Here is a 23876-nt window from a genome sequence, read left to right as displayed (position 1 = left end):
TTTTATATATTATTAAAATATACACTTTCAAATAAGTAAGTATTGTGACTGAAAGTCTTTGTAATTCTCTATATTATAAGTTATCACAAAGAGAGAAATAGAGAGCATGTCATGGACTGATCAGTTGCAATATCGAGCACATCAATACGTAGTGGCATCACGATGATCAGACACGCCTTCAGTATTAATCAATGATGGTGATAGCACTGTCTGCACATCTTTTTCCTTGGATTAACATTTAGGCGAGAAATCCATTACACGTCAGTAGCCTTAACGTTAACACAGTTGCTATTGTACCGTTCGTTCTTTCTCGATCTCGAATTATTTCTCTCTTTGCATGTAGCCTGGAACAATCCTGAAACCTCTCTTACGTAACTCTTTACCTTGTACCCACATAGTAACTGCCTCTTTTTGTAAGCTCTTTTGCTCATTGTCTCGTTTGCTGAGAAAAAAACTGTTTAAACATATAGCTTTTCTGGATGGTTTCCTTCGTCATGAATTTAAGCTTGAAAAATTTTATTACAGATCTATTATCATTGGAGTGAAGTGACCGTAGGGTTAAATGATGTAAAATATCGCTTCACTTAATGATTTACTTTATTGGTCTCGATCACTAAAGCGTATGACGGGGGATTTGGGGAGTTTAGACCATGCACGAAAAAATCTCAGCGCCATAGGGTTTAGAATAACTTATTTCCCCGACTAGGTTTTAAGGGGCGCTAGACCACTATTCCTAGGCACAACCGTCATCGGCGTTTCGAGTCGGAATCAACGCGAAATCAGTTTAATCCGCTGTGCGACTGCTGAAAATGGGCAAAGTATGAAATTGGCGCCTTTTCATCCTAAGCCGGCTCCAACTTCCACTGGTCACCTTTCCATTCGAATGCCTTTCCTTGTCACTGAAATGTCAGGCAGCTCAGTTAGTAACTCTTTTTCTCGGATTGAGAGTCCGAGTCTGATTAATTCTTTGCTCAATATCACGTTCGCTGCTGAAAATAAAGCAGTCAGCATGTAGAGGGAAAATTGGTCAGCGATGCAAAAATAACCAACGAAACTTAATTCACTTCACTTCACCTCTTTTATTTTCCAAGGTCAAATACACTCACGTCTTGGAATGGCGGATGGTCAGCGTGATTCGGTCTATGCTATTTTACACGACAACGACGAATCCACGCGTTCCGACGAATCGAATAACGTGATAAATTTTTCACACACACACAATTGATTTCACGATGACGATCGGCACTTTACCTACTTATTTATGATTTACTGGTACTTCGTTCCCCATAACAAAAGAAAGCTCGAATATGCTAATTCGCGACTGTGCAACAAGGCGTCCCGGGTAAAATGGACGAGTGGTGTCTTTCTACGAAAGAAAATCGTCGTCCATCCCTCCTTCCGAGAAGAAGTCGATTTATTGGTTGATATGTGAATTTGAAAATTAATAGCGCCCTCCGATTATCTCCTACCGCATCGATATTTTCCCTCTCTCTTCTACACTAAGTCGCTCAGCATTGATTAATGAGAGAGATTTACCTGTACTCTTTTCTAATTTTCGATGCGGACGGAGATCGAAAGTCACTTTAATTTGTCTATTGGTCGTGACGTTACTAGCGCATTTTGTCAAACATTCAACTTTCGTTAGCTACCTATGTCGATTTTATTGAATTCGTTACTTGTCGCTTTTGAGTACTCATAAAAAAATTAGGGGTTGCGCACATGTATTTCCATCTTTTCCTGTCTAAGTCATATACAATAATTCGCATAATTACTGTCGCGGCGTATTTCTGCAATATACATCATTCATTTCACTAATTTTTATAATCATCACTGGTCAATTTCTCTTTCGTAGCGCCTTCACAATCAAATTTACGTTCGAATTATTAGCCGTATTTAATTTCTAGTTTACTCGTTATTATCTGTCAGTTTACATTTTATTCGTATCAATTCGCATGTGCTTACAATAAATTCGAAATGTGTCCGTTAGTTACGTTAAGAAATCTTATCAAATATGGAATTATATATTAATAAAACTTAAAAATGTATTTCAGAACTTCAGTTTCATATTAATAATAGTTTACAGTTAATAAAAAAATTAAATTCACTAATTATTCCAAATGGATATATTCTAGTTTCACAGGATGTGTATTTTCATTGTTTACTAACGTTCCAGAAAGTTTAACTATTAAAAGTTTAAATAAACGTTTCGAACAAATTCATTTTAATTCTAAGATACCGTTTAATAATATTAATGATCATATTAAGTTTGTTTTACAATACATATTTTTTATTTAACAATGTTATTCACCAGCAAATTTTTGGAACACCGATGGGTTCTCCAATTTCTCCACTGTTTGCGGATATAGTGATAGATAACTTAGAAACTTATTGCCTTAACAGATTGGAAATACTACATAATTACATTCCAGTTTTTTACTTCAGATATGTGAATGATACAATATGTGTATTAAAGAAGAACATTTACAGATTGTTTTGGATGTTTTTAATGAATATACCAGTCATTTGAAATTTACACATGAAATAGCTAATAATAATTAAATTGCGTTTTTTGATTTGTCATTATCAATAGTTAATAATAGAATTTTAACTAGATATTATCAAAAGACAACTATTTCCAGCAGAGTGCTAAATTTTAATTCAAATCATACTCTACAACAGAAACGTAGCATTGTTCATAACTTGGTAGACAGAGCAATCCTTTTGTCTCATACAAATTTCCCTACAGAAAATATCAAGACAGTAATGAACATTTTAATTCATATTAATTATCTTTGTGACTTTATTTATTTAGTGATTTCAAAGCGGTTTCGCAAGCTGAAATTTGGTAACTTCAGTTCATGCTATGCCTGAAATAATAGTTTTATCCCTAAATTTATAATTTCATTACCATATCAAAAACAATTTGTTTACTCCTGTAAAATTGCTTCAAAGAAGTACATTATACGTATTGTTCCATACATAAGTTGTAAATTAAATAGTATTGTTTAGGAAGCATAAAAGTGAAAAATGGTAAGAGACTTGCATTATTTATGAGTTTCAATGTAACGAATGTCGGGCTGCTTATATAAGGCAGACAAAAAAGAAAACTTAAACAAAGAATAAAGGAACGCAAAAATACTCCGATGGACGGATTACTACCTAAACCAAAACATCTTACTGATAATTATCATCATATAATTATAATCCGCCAGACCGATTTAATTTTAATAATGTTCGAATTTTAGACAAAGAAATTAGTAAGAATAAACGATTAATTTTCAAAATGGTATTTATTAATACATCAAGTAATACTATTAATAAACAAGAGGATACTTAATATCTAATAATATGTAGGTAGATAATATGTATAACAAGTGCGTTATCGCTCGTCATGTCTCTCTCTCCCCTACATAACAATAAATGTATCGCTTGATTACACAATTTATCCTATTATCATGTGACCCTACTTTCAGCAGCCAAGAGCAGGTAAGTGGGACAGAGAGCGCGAGCTAAGGAGCCCACGAGGAAGAAAGGGAGAGAGGGAGAGCTATGCGCCCCTCATTGGCCTGGTCATTGGCCAATCACGCATCGCGACATCCCGCGGCACGCGCGAGGGCGCGAGAGAGCGCCGACCGGCCGAAAAGCCGGCAGAATAGAGAGCGACCTTCGGAGTGTGTGCACGTGCCTGCCGCGGTCGATAGAGGACTTCGCCGACGCGCAACCGATCGCCTCGCGACCACGCCGTTACGATCTCCCCGCAACCGAAACCAGGCCTGTGCTCATACGTGTGCGTGAGTGGACGGTGACCATGACTGTTACCGCGGGCCAGCTTTTGCTGCCCGCTTCCCGCCGGCGCCGCGCGCCCTAGAGCGAACGCCTCCTGAGGCTGTCGAGCCGCCGCACCTGCCGCCGATCGAGCCAAGGCCACTGAGCAACGCCTCTACTTGTAAGTGCTAGCTCGTACCTCTCTCTCTCTTGTGCTCGCTGAATGCTTCTCTCTCTCTCTCGCTTGCACTGCGCTGCGCCTTTTTATCCCACTGCTATTCGTTTATTAAAGCTCGTATTGTTTAACGCGACGACTTTCTTTCCAGCTAAAACCTAGCCCTCAGCCTTTCCCACGTACTCCCTCTGTACGCCGTAGGGAACTTTCGCGCTTTCAGCCCGGTCGTATCCACGATGCCGCCGCGGGCCCATCGGCCGTGACGCCGAGTAAGCGGCAGAAACTGCGCTATCGGGCCGGGCTTCGCACAGCCCTCAAGGAGCCCGCAACTTGCTGCTCGTTCCCGATAGGTTATTGGCACGCCCTCTTCCTTGTTTAACAGGGAAATCGCGAAGGCGCATGCAAATCCCCGTTATATATGTAAGTAAACAATACAACAGTATTTTTAAACTTCTGAAATAGATTAATCGTTTTTGTTTATCTAATCTCATATTATTCATAACTTACTGTTCCATGAAATATTTTCGTATACTTGTTTTATTCAAAATTAGCTTTGCTAATAATTCCATATATTAACATGATTATTTTTGTATTCTGCTCATGTTTTTCTCATTGTTTTTTAGTATGATTTGTGTCGTGTAATTTCTCGTTGGTATTTTATAATACGTTTTCTGATTATCATGTATAATATTATGCTCAATAACTTGACTATATTATTCATCTTATTTAACAAAATTTACAATAAATTTTTTGTTAACTTATAGCAATCGATAATGTAATCTTGAAAAATTCTTCAGTGCACGTTCGTGTTTTTTTTTATTCAATTTGATACCATTTTTATTGTGAAATTGTCGTTATGTTTGTACAACCGATAGATTTATTTTTTGCATAAAGGACCTGAGGAAGCTGGAAGACAAACCAGCGAAACGTTATAGGAAGAAAATAATTTTAGTTGAAATAGTTTTTTTCTATAGTATTGGCTATCACTCTTATATTTTTTTGTTTTATAATTTCACAACCGTATATTATATACTCAAATTCACGATCTTATTTCACTTAAACTTATTTTAGGAAGCAAAGAACTGAACATAACTATTGTGACGGTAAATGACCGGTTTGCGCTACCGTCTCGATCGCGCCGCTACCTGCGAGGGCAGTACCTACCGGCCGGGGGAAGTAAGAAGGGAACTTGGTCCGAAATGGGGCGGAATGCGCGCGAAGAAAGAAGGACCAGTAGAGGAGTACATCTGGCAATGGTAATAGCGTGAAGGAGTAGAGTATCTCTAGTATCGGCAACAGTGAGTGCGTGCGAGAGCTGTATCCAGTAAAAATCAAGGAGCGCAGATACAAAATGGGCAATAGTCTATTGTTACCGTTATCTCGTTAACGCAGCTAGTACGCCATCGTAGGCCAGCCACGAAGCCGCTGAATCAACTCGGTGGAAGCAACAGGGCAATAGAGAAGGCCTCGTGTTTGATTTGGAAAAGCGTCAACCTGAGCCACGTGTTTGATTTGGGAAAGCGGCACCTGAGCCACGTGTTGAAGGGTGACGTCGATTTGTTCCCCCTGATAAAGCGACGAGCGTATCAATGTAAGCTGGTCAGCTTCGCATTACGATATTATTGAACAGCCGCGCGCGATCCGTTAACCTTTCTTTCGCAAAGCCATGTGCAAGCGTTCAAGCATGCAAGCGTAAAGTTGTCACGCATATTGAATAAACGTTTATGCGTGGGCCAAATGTGTTGTAGATAATTATCGTAAATAAACTAGTCTGTGTGTGATCGAAACAATAATTTACTTTCGTCCCTTGTTATTGCTTAGTTGGTTGACTGATACCCGTCCTTAGCCACTCCTCGGTTAGTTAAGAAAATTGATTATTTCGTTCTCATCGCGCGCATTCCAGTACGACTGTGCAAGAAGTGAGACAAAGGTATTAACACGGAAATAATACCCCGTTATATGGCGCCCAACGTAAAAGAACTTATAGCGTTTATGATTGTTCAAAACGCCGGTTCCATTACACACTGACCTTGCGCTTAGTCAACCAACGACCCAGGTGACAATTAAAGTGTTGTGTACACTTTAATCGCGTGCCACATAGGAAATAAAATAAATCGTCAACTAACTCGCGACGGCCCGCCGCGACGATAGTATGTAAACAATCAGTGTAAGCGTGTGCGTGTGCGACCGAATGACTCTTCTCAAGTTACCACGCAATCACCAATAGATTTTGAAGGTTGTCGAAGAATAACAACAATCCGTTGGCTCGGGGAAAAGAATAACACCGACAACATTCAAAACGAAATAAGCACAACACAAATGTTTTCCTTCGTTTTAATCCCAATGTAGTTATATCGGTTAATTGTTCATATCTGTAATTATTGGTGCTTGCGCGGAGATAAGCTCGCTAGAATTAATTTTGAAACTAACCAACACAGACGCGCTAACAAACAGTTACTACGCCTGATAGGCAGGATTATTGTATTACGCGATAGCGAGCAAAAGAGTTCTTCGGCTAGCGCAATAGTAAAAATAACTTGTATTGAGCCTTTCATTGGCTACCAGAAGCTAAATTTTTTTTTTTTTTTTGTAAAGCATTGATCGTAGCTCTCGCACTTGCATTGTCTCTAAAATAGTTGTCTAATAAAATTAATCGCAGTGGTAATAAAACAAAGTGCGATATCGTAAATAATTAAAAATGGACAACACTCAGAAGGAAATTGAAAACTGAGCACGTGGTTACCACAGCAGACAACAAACCCTTGGTCGACTACAAGGGATATTGGTCGTATTGTCCGGGGATGGAAACTCAAGTTTTCCGGCGAGGATAATGCGAGTATGCTTCCTATCGAGGCTAAACAATTTGAGGAACGGTGCCGGGCTCACGGAGGAGGAAATGCTGTTATCAGTATCAGAGCTGCTAACCGGTCCCGCCCTTACCTGGTACGAGGTAATGAAGGAAGAATGGCTAACCTACATTGAGTTCGAAGCAGACGCGCGGGAATAGTTCGGAACCAGCGTACAACAGCAGCAGTGACTGATGAGGGAAGTGCAAAGTCGATATCAAGGCCCAGATGAACCGGTTAACGTATACATCACCAACATGATGGACCTAATAAGACGACTAAATCCACCGATGGCATATGAACGCCAATTGGGTCTATTACACGCCAAACTCCTCATCGATATTCAGAGCCAGGTATGTAGGGCCGAAATAAATTTCATAGGTGTTCTGAATACTTTAGCTACGACGGCGCAGAATACCTTGAACCAAAGAAAGGTGGAACGTGTGGTACCTGACCCCCAATCGACCCTGTATCCAGAGTTAGCATACCACCCTCATACCGATGGAAGCAAGAGACGCAAGAGTAAAGTAGCAGCGATATCCATCGATAAGCCAGAGGTTAGTGATCGATTGGATCGTATGGAGAAGGTACTCGAAAAGATAATGCACCAGGTCGTCTATACATCGACACCATCGGAGGCGACGCTTGGTCCGAGTATTGAAGCAGTTGATAGTGATAAGAAAACTCCGCAAGTTGATTTAATGAACCAAGTGTTATTGTCCCTCAAAGAAATGTCCGAAGGGATAAAACATAACTTTGCTAGAAAAAACTCGACCCCAGAGGAACACGCTAAGAGACAAGAAGCGCCTCGAAAGCAAGAAAGAGATTTCTCCAAACCACTCAAATCTATCGAGTGTGGATTGCTGGGGTACAGTAAAAGGTACTGTCTCCAATGGAATAAGGGAAACGAGGAAAAGAGTGGTTAGAAGGGGTTGACCTAACTTCTTCGTCCCCTGAAATGAACCCCGTAGATGAAACCTCGTCACCCTCGCCAGCGCAATCGGTATTGATAGTAACGAGTGTGTTGAGCGAGGATTGCCCTGATCATGCTAATATAGAGAACGCCGGTAAAGTGAACGCGGAGAAGGGGAGTGTTGACGATAGTAAAGCCCAAGACCATAGACCGGCCGAGGTGGTGGAGAGTGAATTGCCCACACCCTCGGAGGCGCTGGTAACGGCAGATAAACTGTCAGGTTATACTCCCGAAGGACCTCCGATAGTCCGAACCGAGGTGGTTCGAACAAATGTTGACGTCACTTTACCGCGCGCGAGCACAGTAGCTAGCGCTATGGTATGTCAAGAACGAGCTTGTGGAGCCATTGAGTCGGTTTCGGTATATTCCCCAGAACAGGAAACGCGTTGGGGGCTACCGGTAAGAATAAGAGATTTCTAAATAAGAGCTCTCTATGATCCGGGAGCTTCCACCACGGCAATGGGAAGTAATACTCTTCATATATCGTCGGCTCTGGGCATCAGGTTGGATACCATGCACGCGGGTACGGCAGGACTGCCAGATGGACGAAAATTGACAATCGTCGGTCATGCGATGTTGCCATTAACCGTGGCTGATATGACGATGCCGACGAGGGTAGCTATACTCCCAAGCCTTGTCGATGAGTGTATTCTAGGAGTAAATTTTATCAGATTATTTAGGGCGGTTCTTAACCCTGACGATGATACGTTGTTGCTCAAGAAATCGCAAACCAAGATGAAACTAGACGTAGCTAGTTTAGAGACTGGTCCGAGATTAGCTACTGTCGGACTGGCCGAAGTAACAACCTCAAACAGGCAATATTGCAGAAGACCAACAACTAGGCCTTATTGCAGGCCCCCGTGTGAATGAGATGTGCGGCAGTAATTCAGCACAAGATTCGAGTCGGTGGTACGAAACCAAGTATCACATAAGGTCGAGCAAGAAATGCATAGATTGATAACGGAAATGCTGGCCCAAGGGGTGATTGAGCCGGCGAATAACGGCTGGTCGAACCCGGTGTGATGATATGCAAAAAGGATGGCTCGTATCGATTCTGTATAGACTTTAGGAAGGTCAACAAGGTCACCGAGCCGAACGCATACCCCTTACCATTCAAGCAGAATATATTGAGACGTTTGCGAAACGTGCGCTATATCTCCACGCTCGATCTTAGTAGCGCGTATCACCAGATACCACTCAAACCCAAATCTCGACCCATCACTGCCTTTACCGTGCTCGGATTGAGGCACTTCCAGTTCGTGCAAATGCCATTTGGTCTCTCGTGTGCCGGAGCCACCTTCCAACGGTTATTAGACAGCCTAATCGGTCCAGAATTTGGCGATTTTGCCTTCGCCTATTTGGACGATATCATCGTAGTGTCGTCCAGATTTGAAGACCACCTACGACATCTTAGAACCTTGTTGGATAGGTTAAGCCAAGCCAGACTCAATTAATCGAGAGAAGAGTGTCTTCTGCAAGCCGGAGGCGAAATACTTGGGACTGTTGATCAATCGAGAGGGAATCAGACCTGACCCTGAAAAGGTGCGCTCTATCATGGAGTACCCCAGACCAGGGAACGTACGACAGTTGCATACTTTTCCAGGGGTTGCTTCTTGGTACCGCCTCGTCTTGAGTGATTTCGACACACACGCTCAACCGTTAACTAAATTAACGGGGAAAAAGTGTGAATATGTGTGGGGACCAGATCAAGGGTAAGCCTTCGCCAAACTTAAGGCACTCATGATATCCGCACCGTATCTCGCATTGGCAAAACCCGATGGACTGTATGTGTTGGAGACAGACGCTAGCGCCACGGGAATTGGCGTCGTCCTGATTTAGAAAGTACGGGACGAAGACCGAATCATCGAATACGTTAGCAGAGTCCTTAACCCGGCGGAGCAAAACTACCCTGCCACGGAACGCGAATGCTTGGCGGTCGTTTCAACTATACAGAAGTTCCGCCCATATATAGAAGCGTATCGATTCAAAGTAATGACGGATTACAACAGTCTAAAATGGCTGTATAATTTGAAAAATCCCATAGGACGTCTGGCCCGATGGGCACTGCAGCTCGGCACTACATGCTTTCGAAATATAATATCGAAAGGGGGCTGACAACGTATTACCTGGTGCGTTGTCGCGCGCGTTCGAGCTCGCAAAGGCGGAGATCGGCGCGATAGATCAGTCAAAAGAAAGAGACGACGCCTGGTACTCGGAACAGTTCCAACGCGTCGAAGCCAATCCAGAGGAATACCCAGATTGGAAGGTAGTGGGCAGGGTGATGTACCACCAACGGCCCAAGAGTGACTACCGAGACGAGTACGGGTATGAGGATACCTGAAAGCTAGTCGTGTCACCGGAAGACCGAGAAGCTGTCCTGTTCGACAACCACGACATTAAGACCGCCAGACACCTGGGGCGAGAGAAAACCTTCACCCGCGTCGCACAGTCCTACTATTGGCCAGGTATGTACGCGGACGTTAAAGTGTACGTCCAAAAATGTTAGATTTGTCAGCAATGTAAGGTCGAACAGCGACTGCCGCGCGGACTCATGAGGGATTGGATGTTGTCCACACCCTGGCAAGTGGTGGCGGGCGACATTGCCAGGCCCTTTCCGAGGAGCCCTTGAGGGCACGAATACGTATTAGTGTTCGTCGACTTATTCACGCGATGAGTCGAATGCATACCTATACGTAGTGCCAATGGTAAGACGATCATAAAGGAACTTCGGGAACGAGTGATCCTGCGTTTCGGGAACGAGTGATCCTGCGCTTCGGCACGCCTAAGATATTTCTATCCGATAATGACACCGAATTACGCAACTAGCTTGTAGATGGATACCTGAGGAAACAGGGGGTAAACCGCCAAATTATATCCCCCAAGCTAACCTTACCGAAAGAGTTAATAAAACTCTGAAGACGATCATTACCTCATACGTACATGGGAATCATAAGGAGTGGGACCGAGTCTTACCTGAACTCGCGTTCACACTGAATATTGCTATCCACAGTTTCACGGGAACCAGACCTGCAATGCTCAATTATGGGAGATAATCGGAAGCCCCGTACAGCCTCCGTAGACAGAGGGACGAGCTTGCGGCCCAGGAGGAAGACTTGCTCCGAATAGAGAAATGGAATGAGCATATGGAAAATAACCGGTTCGTCATTCAGGAGGCCCGAGAGATCGCCTCTAACGAATCCCTTAGACAGGCGAAATATTATAATGCTAAGCATAGGGCTTCAAGGAAGGGGACTGGGTGTGGAAAAGGAGCTGCATACTACCTTGTGCGACACAGGGTGTATTCGCGAAGCTATCGCCGAAATTCGTGGGCCCTTACGTGATCATCAAGGTACTCGGAGTCAATTGGTACCACCTTGCCAACCAACAGGAAGAGGTCAAAGAATTGGTTCACGCCAAAGACCTCAAACCCTATTACGGACAGGAGGGCATACTGTCGGATGGCGAAACCCGAAGGCGAGATGACGACGATACCTCGACCTCCGAGGGAGCTGAGGCGACGAACCATCCGCCTATAGAGAGCAATGCAACACCCCACGAGAGCGAACGCGCCATTACCGCGAATAATACGCCTCAGAGCGATAATGCGACGAGTTCAAGCCACCCTCATCGTACCCCTTCCGATCACCCTGATAAGACCCCGAAATCAGCCCCATCGAATGGCACGGTAAAGCGCCCGCGGGGACGACCTCGCAAGAACGTACTGACTATTCAGGCCCCGTCGTGCCAATAAAGTCCACTTATCTCCCCTCCCGTCGTCGTAAAATGGAAGAGAGGGAGACCCCCGAGAACACTGACGATTTATGAATGACCCCCTGCGAACGAAGGATCTGGGAGATCGACGCAAAGGATCCCACCTTCAATCCCAGTGACGAAGGTCCTGGGTAGCCGAACAGGCTTCCACCTCGATATGAAAGGAAAAGATTATCTGTATTGACATGTAGAAATATTACAAGATGAAAATTACGCAGGAGCAATTTGAGCAAGCGGCGGCCGTCCTCATAGGATTGGATTTGGGCCCCGCCGTCAATGGAGTAGTGTATGCCGCCCTCCACCTCATTAAAGAATCAAGGAAAGAGAAGGAACAGGTACGAGCGCGAGCCCGCGAGGACTCGTCATCCGTGTTGATTGACTAGTTGGCGAAGATGAGCTCCAGACTCCATTATCCGCACTAGGCATCGTGTATGAGGAGACCCCGTTGCTGCCAGGACTACCAGCTGGAGCCATTCCGGCGGCAGCGCCGAAGGTATCGACGAGCACTCAGACTGATAGTGCACCCGTCGATACTGACTGATGCCCGGATTTCCTCCACCAGCCAACAGCGCCGGGTAGTCACGAGTTGTGGGAGGAGATCGTCAAGAGCTTGAGGGAGGTTGAGCAAAGCTGGACCACCCTCAACGCACTTCAACGAGCCGTATACGCCGAATTTGACGCATTCACGGCCAAGGGACACCGCCCCAGCAATCTGGATCACTGGAGCAAGGTGGTGTCTCATCGTCGCCAGTTTACCGCAGCGTTAAAGGAGGTAAAACGCCGACACCGTCAGGCCCTCGAGGGCCCGGTCATCGACCGACCTTCGGCTACCAATCGACCTCCGGTGACCAAGGCAGCAGTATCTACCCCCACGTCGACCGTCAAACAAAACCAACCGACGTGTGGGGTTAACCAGGTGGTTAACCTCAACAGCGGACCAAGGCACGGGACCTATCCACATTAATCTTGTGGTGGGGTCCATGGACGAAGCGCCTTCGGTGGAGCTACCGCTGTGGTCCGCACTCAATCGTCGGGATGGGCTGCCGTTAACCCCTCGAGAGCGAACACTGCCACGAGGCACTATATCGCGGGTACAGTGGGAAGGCTGCAATATTTGTCACTACCTCGACGTGACCCGTGCAGATCGGTGCCCTCACGCTCGGCAACAGCCGGAGATCGTACCCGAGCGATTGGATTGGGAGGCGCATGGATGCCTCAATCTAAACGAGGAAGGGTATAAAGAAGCAGCCCTTTGATATTTTCGATCACCTTTGTAAAGGTACCTGCCCCTGAGGTCACAACCTATCCCGGATAATACTCGGTTAATAAATAGTATACTAAGTAACACAATTCTACGTTGTCTTTTGTTTACCTTACCTCGACGCGAGTAGCGCAAACGATTCTCTCGTCACGGATCCCAAGGATCCAGACTGGAAGGGGGCTGTGTCGGTAAACGTCCGGTTTGCGCTACCGTCTCGATCGCACGACTGCCTGTGAGAGCAGCACCTACCGGCCGGGGGAAGTAAAAAGGCAACTTGGTCCGAAATGGGGCGGAATCCGTGCGAAGAAAGAAGGACCAGTAGAGGAGTACCTCTGGCAATGGTAATAGCGTGAAGGAATAGAGGAGTATCTCTAGTATCGGCAACAGTGAGTGCGTGCGAGAGCTGTATCCAGTAAAAATCATTGAACGCCAATACAAAATTGGCAATAGTTTATTATTACCGTTATCTCGTTAACGCAGCTAGTACGCCATCGTAGGCCAGCCACGAAGCCACTGAATTAACTCGGTGGAAGCAACAGAGGAATAGAGAAGACCTCGTGTTTGATTTGGAAAAGCGGCAACCTGAGCCACGCGTTGAAGAGTGACGTCGATTTGTTCCCCCTGATAAAGCGACAAGCGTATCAAGGTAAGCTGGCCAGCTTCGCGTTACGATGTTATTGAACAGCCGCGCCTGATCTGTTAACCTTTCTTTCGCAAAGTCATGCGCAAGCGTTAATAAACCGGCAGCGCTCGTTTGATTTGCGATTGCGATTAAAATGGCGGTGCGTATAGTTGTCGCGCTCATTGAATAAACGTTTATGCGTGGGCTAAATGCGTTGTAGATAATTATCGTAAATAAACTAGTCTGTGTGTGATCGAAACAATAATTTATTTTCGTTCCTTGTTATTGCTTAGTTTATTGAGTGATACCCGTCCTTCTCCACTCCTCGGTTAGTTAAAGATTGCTTATTTTGTTCTCATCGCGCGCATTCCGGCTCGACTGCGCACTGTGTGAGATAAAGGTATTAACACGAAATTCATACCCCGTTACACTATTTATATTATCAAATGAAAGAACAAATATAGCTATTGACATTAAAAAATGATGTAAACTATTAATACCGCTAAAAGGACGTGAATTTCCTGCCAAATGAACGCCTTGACTTGTCGAATGAACGCTCTCTACCTATAAGCTGCTGTTTGAACAATGAAAGTCAAATAGCAGGCGGGTGAACGCTTTGCTTGTTATCTACCTAACTTAGAATTAACGCGACCTTCAAGCTGCCATGAAGAGAGGAAAGAGTATTCACGAGAGAGATTGATTGATTATGCATTTATTAAACCTTAGGATAGAACCCCATAGGCTATATACAGTGAGAGTCCAATACATAAAATTTACAGTAAAAAGCAACCACTAAAATATAAGGCAATAAAAGTTACGAAAGATACAATCGAAAAGCAATGAACTTAAAACAAAATAACAAAATACATAAAAATAAAAAGAATTTTAAAAAATCGGTGAGAAACGTAAATAATTAATAAAATACAAAAGAGTATTAATACATAAAAGCGAAACGCAACTACCATAGAGGTGTACATGCGTCAGCGGAAAGAAAAACACGCAAAGAGGCAAGTAATCGTATAGGCAACGAGAGCATAATAAATGTATATAAGCAGCAGCTCAGGAACACCCGAAGAAATGTACCCGAAAGAACGAAAGAGGAAAACAATAAAGATTAAGAATGATATTGTAAAGGGAACAATTAATGAAGTGAATTAAAAGGAGGAAAATTATAGGCAAGATAAGATCCAGGATTGTGTAGATAGTTTGAGGTGGACGTAAAAGCTGAGACATTAAAAGGAAGTAAGGCAGCTGGTAGCTTTAAGGGAGACGGAAGGTTTGAGAGAGATTCGGATCTGACTATGATGAAAGAGCTGCTACTTAATTACTGTGAAAAGTGAAAAAAGCCAGGAATTGAGTTCATCGTATCTGTCCACGTCAGTCAGTGATCGATAACTGATTAAGAAGGAACATGCCATAAATCGAAGCAGAATTGAACCAGGCCTTAGTGCGAGGTGCCGGATATGAGAAAGCCATGAGTGAATTGCGAGCAGAACGTTTGATATGGGATTAATTCGGAGTTTGCAGATAGGTAGTGAGATATGTTGGGTGTAGGGAACAGACAGTTTTATAAGTGTGAAGAAGAAGTAAAATTTGTCGGTATGTCTCAAAGGAGAGCCAACGAAGTCGAAGTCTATGAAAAATTACAAGGGATTTAATATTTGAAGATAGAATGACGGAATTAAACCAGTTACAAAACGAACACATACATTATGAGCGACTGGTAGGGCTTTAGATCTAATTTTATCTAGTTTATGAAAAATCAAAGAAGCGTAATTAAAGTGAGAAAAAATTAATATTTGCACAAGGTATTTTCTAGTAGTGATAGCTAAGGATTTTCTGTAAAATTTGAGGGAGTTTAAATTAAGATAGACCTCTTTAATGATGCTGTTTACATGAGTTTTTAAATGGAGTGTAAATGAGATTATGAAGTCGCGACTCTTGACCAAGAGAGAGGATATACCAAGGGTATAGGATTGTTATTAACGGTGATCTGCAAAAGTGAACTAATGTTTAAAGATGAAATATAGGATTCACTGCCGATAATGATAGCATTTGTCTTAGCAACATTAAGTTGGAGACCATTGAGCCTGGCCCAATCAGCAACAGCCTGCGCATTAAGTTGCACTCTGACAAGACCATGAAGGATTTCAGAGGGGAAACAGTGATAATAAATTTAGGTATCATCGGCATAGATCATGTATCAGCAAAATAATAGTACTTTAAGTAGATGATTTATAAAAATAGCAAAGAGGAATGGTCCCAGAACGATCTGAGCACGCAATCACTGCGAGACCAAGCCCCTCTGATCAACAACAGTCTGCAGCCGTTCAGTCAAGTAGCTCAAAAACCAACGGAGTATTGAATCAGCAATATTGCAGGTTCTTATTTTATAAATGAAAAAATCATGAGGGATCTTGTCAAAAGCCTTAAAAAAGTCAAAGAGCAAGAGTATAGTAACTTGCCTCGACTCAATAGCATGACTAATTTATCATGAAGACCCACCAGGACAGTCTTAGTCGAGTGGCCCCTCCAAAAACCAGTCTGCTTCTCATCTAAGAGATTATTAGCATCCATATAAAAAGAAAATTATCTATGGAGTAAGCGTTCCATAACCTTGGATGGCTTGGAGAGCTGGGCTAAAGGTCTGGTATCAGACAAATTCTGGTATCAGAGCTGATGATGTATTGACAAGTGACGTGACGATACTCGACGAACGATCGGCACAATATACAAAATCGGTCGAACCAGAAAAAGCAGGACGAGAGTTCGAGGAGATAAAATTGTGATGATAAAGAAAATTATTAAACAGACATAAAAGTGAACGATCAAGGCGCTGCAATACAAGGTTACACCTGGCACTGTTACGATGTGACATTAATAAAATGTAGAAAAACTTACACAGTCTCAGTTAGTCAGATAAAAAAGGATGTTAGGCGACTGACTCTTGTCGGGAGAGCATTTCGCGCAAACTCTGTAGGTCAGGCTTTTCGCGTGATGACGCATCATCACAAAGTAAATGACGAGAAAAACATGATGATACAGAACAAAAATGCATGCAGAGATAACAATAATAATAACGTAAAAGCAGTATAAAACACACAAGCAAATGACGGTTTGCTATAGCGCAACAGCATACATTCACAACAGAAAAGAATCTCTCACTCAAAAATAAAAATAGGTGCAGAGATTTAGATAAGGTTCAGTGATTATTATAGATGATAGTCCAGTGAGCAGGGAAGCGAAGGCCTGTGAGTGTTGATGACAATAAGATACAGAACCAGAACCCATGTCATCCAGTAGATGACAAAATTACACCAAGGTTAGGTGATGACCTCGAGAAGGAAATGCAATTATTTAGGACAAGTGCAGCGAAAAAACGCAGAAATCAGCACAAACCTGGTTGCCGAATAGAAATCGCTTCACCTGAAATAATTTGCTCGAGAAGTCGAAACAAAATATTAGAAATATTGAAGAAAAAATAAAATATAAATATTGCAGATTGAAAAACGAAGGCCACAGGATGATGCGCTACCACTGACGCTAACCGTTTCTTCTACGCAGATTTCAGTGATTCACCGGAATGCTGACGGACCGACCAAACCATCTAGCTTGTCTCTTTGTCTTTTTCAAGCAGTCATTCAATGCAAACTAGCTTAAAAGAAGATCGGAGGAAACGTGATGTTGCACGAACTTTCAAGCTTAGATGTAGCTAACTCATAGGGAGTTAAAAAATCCTGCCTGCCGGCTGCAGCATACTCGCGATCACCGACTCGCGCTCTTTTTGCTCCCTTTTGATCTACTCTTAAACAGCACGCGACACAGCTCTTATCAGTTGTGCGTCGCGCGCTTGCTTAGATGTACATAGTGCATGTTATGCGCTCTCTCTCTTTTTCTCTCACTCTCTCTTTCTTCTACTACTGTATAGCGTCTTTGAACCTCCTCAGCCACTTATCATTGGTGATCAGCGACTGCTGAAACAAAGAAAGCTATTAGTTAGACGCATTCTTATAATACGCTCAACACTGGCCACTGTGCCTCACCGTGAGCAAAAAGGAAAGGGAGAGAGTTATACTAGAGATAAGTTTACTGCCTGCTCTTATCACATATTTATGATGTCTCGTGCTATATTTTTGAGTTGACTTGATTTGATCAGGAGGGTACGTTAAAGTAAGCTGCTTGAATCTCTGGTAGATACATGACCGTGCGCGAGCTATCAGCAAGTGATTTACTAAAAGAATTGATCGTTTAAGCTACTTGGTGTGGAGAGTAAATTTAACGTAATATAATATTCATTACCAAGATTATTATAGAAAGCTACCTTGAACTAAAAATAAGATATCTAGTATTTAACAAATCTTTATATACTCTTTATGTTTCTAGTACAAACAAAAATAAAAATTATGTAGAATATGTTTGAATAATTTTCAATTCAAATTTTTTTTTTTTTTTTAGGCTTTATACGATTTTTAGAAGGATACTACATAATTCTTATTACTAAAAGAAGAAGAGTGGCTGCAATCGGGCATCATACAATATACAAAGTAGAAGATTCGACAATGATATATATTCCAAGTGATACTATACGACACTTCCATCCTGATGAGCAAAGATACGTGAAAATGTTTCAGAGTATAGATTTAAGCAGCAATTTTTATTTTAGTTATTCTTATGATTTAACACATACATTGCAACATAATATGATTGTAACCAATTACTTGCAAAATAAAAAAATATCTAATAGTATTTCTTCAATATTAAAAGAAAATGAAAATAACCATGCACAAAATTCTTTTGACATGTCGGCATTCCAAGCAGAAGTAGACGAAAATAGGTATGTTAAAAATAAATATATGAAATCTAGTAAACAGTATACTTTTATAAAATTGATAAAATTTTAATAAAGATATTATAGTGCTAAACAGGAGTATGGAATTTGGAATAATCCTTACCGACGTTTTATCTGGAATTCGCATCTATTATCACCTGTCGCAAATGAGCTGCACAGGGATTGGTTAGTACATATAATTCATGGTTTTGTCGGTCAATCGAATGTAAGTGTATATGGGCGATCATTATACATTACAATTATAGCAAGAAGAAGTAATAAATATGCTGGAACAAGATTTCTTAAGCGAGGTGCTAATTTTGAAGTAAGTCTCATAAGTCACAAAAAAGATTAGTTATTATCTGAATAGATAACATTTAATAATGAATAAATATTTACAATATTATAAGTAATTATTATATTATTTGTCATCATAACTTCGTATAAATAGAAAAAATCAACTTTTTTCTTAGATATCTCATAAATTCATGTGACTATTTTCTATTATAACAAGATCTAAAATGTATTTTGAGAATCCAAAATATAACTAATCATAGGTCTTCTCATTATGTGTATGCTTACGGGTGTGTGAACGTACGTGTGTGTGTCTTTCCCTACCCCGACTATTTCTCTCTTTCTCTCTCTCTCTCTCTCTTTCTCTCTCTCTCTCTCTCTCTCTCTTTCATTTTCTTTTTCTTTTTCTGTTTGCTTGCCTACTTAGGTGTCTTGATTTTTCTCTATGTTTTTCTCTATCCCTATGGATGTAGGATAAAATCTTTTATAGTCTGTACCATGCATTGTTGATAAGATTGTCGAAATTATCTCAACTCCAATGTCGTGATGCATCAAAATTTTACTTACACATGTCACTCACCCGTACTTTTTTTCAATATTATTTTGATAAGATCTGTCCTAAAATCCCGAAGAATCTCTCTTTGGATATTACATTTCTCAGTCTATCATTCTTACGATTTCTTCAGTTTCTTTTTATCATTTTTGTCTTCTTTTTTTTGGTTTTAATTGTTTCCCTAGTGAATAGTGATAGCAAGTAGCTTTAAGGTCTTATGTTTTCTTGAACATCAACATGGTCGTTACGAAGTTATCTTTTGATAACCAAATCCATCCTACTTTTGCTGTGAGCTGTCTTCAATCGTATTCGTAGAGCACTCAAGCAAAGTGTTTCCTGCGGTATCATTCACCGTAAAAACGATAATGGCTTCTGGGCCTGTATCTTGTTATCAATAGATATGTTCCGAAACAGTTATCGTTATTAAGTCTCTGTGTCAGTCAGTACTTTATCTCGTCATAGTTCTGTAATATCCACTTCTTGACCTTCTATATAAAAGTATATATCAATCATTCATCTTTTAAAAAGTACAATTTCACTTGCCATCTCTCGAAAAGCATCTCACTTATTTTTGTTCATATATACTTCTTGTCCTGCTTAATCAGCTGTTCCTGTTTTCGTCAATGTTATTATTGCATGGTTCATATATCCTTATCTTTCAATAGTTAATAGCTTGTGATGGAGAATCGCGGCATGGCTTTCGTTTCTGTCGTCGGGCTCTCGTCGGGGTTTGAGCGCCGCGCCAGACTGCGAGTGTGTGCGTTATAAGCATATACTCATGTAAGCCTTTTTCTGTTTTCCGAGGTTCGATGCTGGGGCGACGGTGAGAGAAGAGCGAGGAGAAAGAGAGAGAGAGAGAGAGACAGTGGAGAAAGAAGAAAGAGAGCGTTTCACGTGCATCTTTGCGCCGATTGTGGAAAGAGAGACAGCCAATACAAGAGTTTTATACAGGTCATCACGTGCGTGCAGGAATTATGTTTTTTCTGGCATAATTCTGTTGAGTTTCCCGTGCTCTTGCCGACGGATAATTGCAGAGGATACACGCCCAGTGTGTTAGAGTGATAGGCTTTGATTGGAGATTGGTTGGGTCGCACCCAGCCACGTATTTTGTCGCGAGGACCCACACTGGTGTGTGAGTTTTCCGGCGAGGTGACACAAGCGTACGCGCGTCAACGATCGTCATTAAGCCTAATGGAGTATTGTGAGAAGGAGAAGGAGGAGTTCAACGATACCAGCAACAACAGCAATAACAACAACAACCACAACAACAGTAACAACAGGAACATCAACACGAGCATTGGAAACAAGAGTACACACACGCACACATACATACACACACACACACACACAACCACACAGCAGATTTTTTGGCAACAAGAGAAGCAGCCGAAGAAAACAAAGGAGAGCGAACGAGGTCGGTGCCGAGTTTTCTCTCTCTCTTTCGCATGTACCGGGTGTATCTATCCGGAGGATAGTGAGGCAGACTTGCCAGCTACTTCGCCGTTCGCGATCGCAACGATATTTCTTGAAACGTATGCCGTTTAGTGTTGTTTGTAAAGCGTGGAATTTGTAGTGTGAAGACGAATTGAACGTCAGTTCTGCCGCCAATTCGTACTTCTTCACAAGCGCAGAGGAGATTTGTCGGTCGTGCGATAAGCGAGCGTTATGTTGTTGCGTTTATGTTTAATTTATTGTTGCTTCTTAAGTTGTTTATTTGTTTTGTTATCTTTTGCTGTTATTAAAACTGGATCTTAAGAACGACGAGATTTATTGATTTATTCGCTGTGTCACTCCTCCTCCTGGGAAAATTATTATTTACACGTGTTTTGATATGTCCGGCTCGGCAGGTCATTCAGTTGTGAAAACGTTCGTGCTTCCCGAATTCCCACCTTAAATAAATAATTCGTGTGGATGGCCGCGAGCTAACCAGGCGGTATCGGCTGTTTCTCCGTTACAAGCTAACCTCTATAAGCACATTAGCCGCAGCTCGTACTAGTGAATGCTATGCTGCACCTATATACGTAGGTTCATTTTGCATTAGTCTGCTTGTCGACTATTGCTGGCAAAACTACAGTTGGCCATATCAATACAGTTATATTGACTTTACAACTATACAAATCCTGACAGTGATGTACAGATTATTGACTTTTTTGTTCCTGCTTTCTTGACGTGATGCTTAAATGACTACTTACCATACTTCCAAATATTTTATCTCGTTCTGTAAAGGTATTATTCCTCTATTTATTACAAACTAAAAATATCAAATTTCCTCGCCATTCTTAACCGCAAATGCCTACTATTCAGCCATTGAACTATTAGTTCCTGAAATTCATGGCAATTACTTCTACTAACTTTGCTGTTTCAGATATTAGTATTGGTACTAAGTTGTTAGTAAATCTAAATAGCAATACTCTGTTAGATAGCTTCAGTTTCAATTTTCTATCATATATGTAGATTTATAAGAAGAAATTTTTACCGATTCCTGTGGTTTTCCTGCAGAAGGTCGATTACACACTTCTTACATTTAGTAACTATTACTGATTTTCTGTCCTAAAGGTAGCTATTCAATATTTTTAACAGTAGATGTGTCGATAGCTAGCAGAGTTAAGTGCATTCTTGACTTCCAGTGCGATGATGGTACAGCATCTTTCTCAGTCGTGCAGCTCGTATTAGCAAAACGATAGAGTACCCAGTTAGTCTTCTCAAAAATGTCTGTTACCCCTCTCTTGGTCGGAAAGAAAAATCGTCATTGGTCAGATGTGATAATTTGCGTGTCTGATACGCTGTCTGATTATTCTCCAATTTAGTGTTATTTTATTTCTTTTTAAACCTATTCTACTGATATATTTCACCTCTAGTTTCATGGTTGCTCTCACCTCAGTGTGCATCAGTGATGAAGATTGAAATTGGTTTTTATAAACTACTCTTTTATTGGCCAATCTCTCAGGTGACGTTAGCGGCGCATTTTTCATATTTTCATTTGATTTTGCCGGATTGACGTTGGTATTATCAGTTTCATTATTTGCTATGTCTGATCACGCATACTCAATTTACATGTATTATTCTACCTCAGATATAAATATAAGTTATATGTATAATAGAACATATTATTCATCAACAATTGTAGATAAATCAATTTCACTTGATATATATCATTTTTGCAATCCATTGCTTACCCGGTATTGGTCATCTCATATACAGTATGAGTCACTTTAATCTATGGACCCCTATATCTCAAATTCTATGCATATTACAGAAAAATAATTCAGACAAAAGTTGTTCAATACCAAGGGAACCATATTTTGGTGACCTTAAATTTGACCTTGAACATGATAGGTCAAGGTCATTCCAAGGTCAATGTTTTTTTAAATAGAAACCCATAATTTTTATTTCGGATTAAGATTCTGCGTTGAATTCTACGTTCAAATCATGTAATATGTGTAGGGTTCGAATGACCCCACCCCACCCCCACAATTACTTCAAGGTCAACTTTACTTTTTGAATGGAACCCCTCATTTTTCGTCACAGATTTATATTTTACGTGAAATTGTATATTCAGATGATGGGATATTTATAGGGTCCGAATGACCCTCTACCCCACCCCCAAAATCATTTCAAGGTTAACCTTACTTTTTTAATGCTAACCCCTATTTTTCACACCGGATTTGGAAATAGCGGGACATTATTCGTCCGGAATAATATTCAAAGGTTTATTTTCCTGCCCTTCCGAGGGTTAATTCAAGAGCAAAATTTTAAAAAATTGGATAGTAATTTTTTTAAGTTCTCTAACGAATTAGTCGCTGTGAAAGTATCTATTTGAAACATGTTAATTTAAGTTAGACACTGTTGACCTCAAAAGTAACTCAAATAAGAAAATATTGTTTATTTATCAACCTATCTCTTCCCCCTTTCCTTTTCCCATCCTGTTCTTTCCACTCCCTCCCTTACTTATCCGTCTCCCTATCCTACCTCTCGTATTATCTTGCTTCTCTTTCCCCCTCCCTTTCACTTCATGTGATTAGTCATATGAAACTGTTTAACCGTGTTCGATTTGAATGATGAATAAATTGAAAATTATTGGTTTCATCTTAAAGAACTTAAGATTTAATTAAATTTATTTAATTTTTTTAATTTCAATGCAAAAAAGTGTAGATGTAAATATCTTCGAGTTATGCCCTGCAAAATAATAACTTCCGAGGAATGAAAAATTTTTCAGTAATATTGTTAATTCGCAAAGTCATGCACAATACTTTTATGATTGTAAACTAGAAAGTTTCTGATTGGTATTACTTTTTTTCTAAAATCTTGTATTCATTATTAAAACTTGATCAGATTATTACGAGGGGAGGTTAATAAGTCTTTACAAAAAGAAGGAAAAAAAATTTTGCGTATGTAATTTTTTTATTTTTCAACATAATTTCCTTGAAGGTCAATAAAGTTTATTAAACGGCCTTCCAGTTTTTTTAAGCCATCAGAAAAATATGATTTCTGAAAACCCTCAAAATTGGCATTTGTTTCGGTGATAACTTCTTCATTCGACGTGAATCGTTATCCGGTAAGCCATTTTTTGAGGACGTTTTTCTCTGATTTTTTCTTTCAACTAACCTAATAATGACGCATAATATTGTCCAGTGATCGTCTAGCCCTTTTCCAAGTAGTCGATATAAATGATTCCATACGCATCCTAGAAAACCGTGGCCATAATCTTGCCAGCTGACTTTACTGTATTTGCCTTATTTGGGGCTGGATCTTCTGCGGTAATCCATTGTTTGGACTGTTCTTTGGTTT

At 41.1% G+C, this 23876-nt stretch overlaps 1 protein-coding gene across 5 annotated transcripts in view; it reads left to right on the top strand.

Moving 5' to 3' along the window:
- LOC131666554 (polyphosphoinositide phosphatase) overlaps positions 1-23876 on the top strand; it is a 155223-nt gene that overhangs the window by 58097 nt on the left and 73250 nt on the right. For 4 of the 5 annotated variants that reach the window (XM_058939363.1, XM_058939354.1, XM_058939337.1 and 1 more), the window contains 2 exons: positions 17869-18247; positions 18320-18566. In XM_058939363.1, coding sequence (XP_058795346.1) covers positions 17869-18247; positions 18320-18566 — 626 coding nt within the window. The remainder of the gene's footprint in view (positions 1-17868; positions 18248-18319; positions 18567-23876) is intronic. The other variant, XM_058939346.1, reaches the window with a different exon arrangement.

The sequence above is a fragment of the Phymastichus coffea genome, unplaced genomic scaffold (genome assembly GCF_024137745.1).
Source record: "Phymastichus coffea isolate CEN01 unplaced genomic scaffold, Cenicafe_Pcof_1.1 PCOF00004, whole genome shotgun sequence".
Lineage (NCBI taxonomy): Eukaryota > Metazoa > Arthropoda > Insecta > Hymenoptera > Eulophidae > Phymastichus > Phymastichus coffea.
The sequence above is the reverse complement of the archived record's forward strand: the minus strand, read 5'-3'. Positions and strand labels throughout refer to the sequence as shown.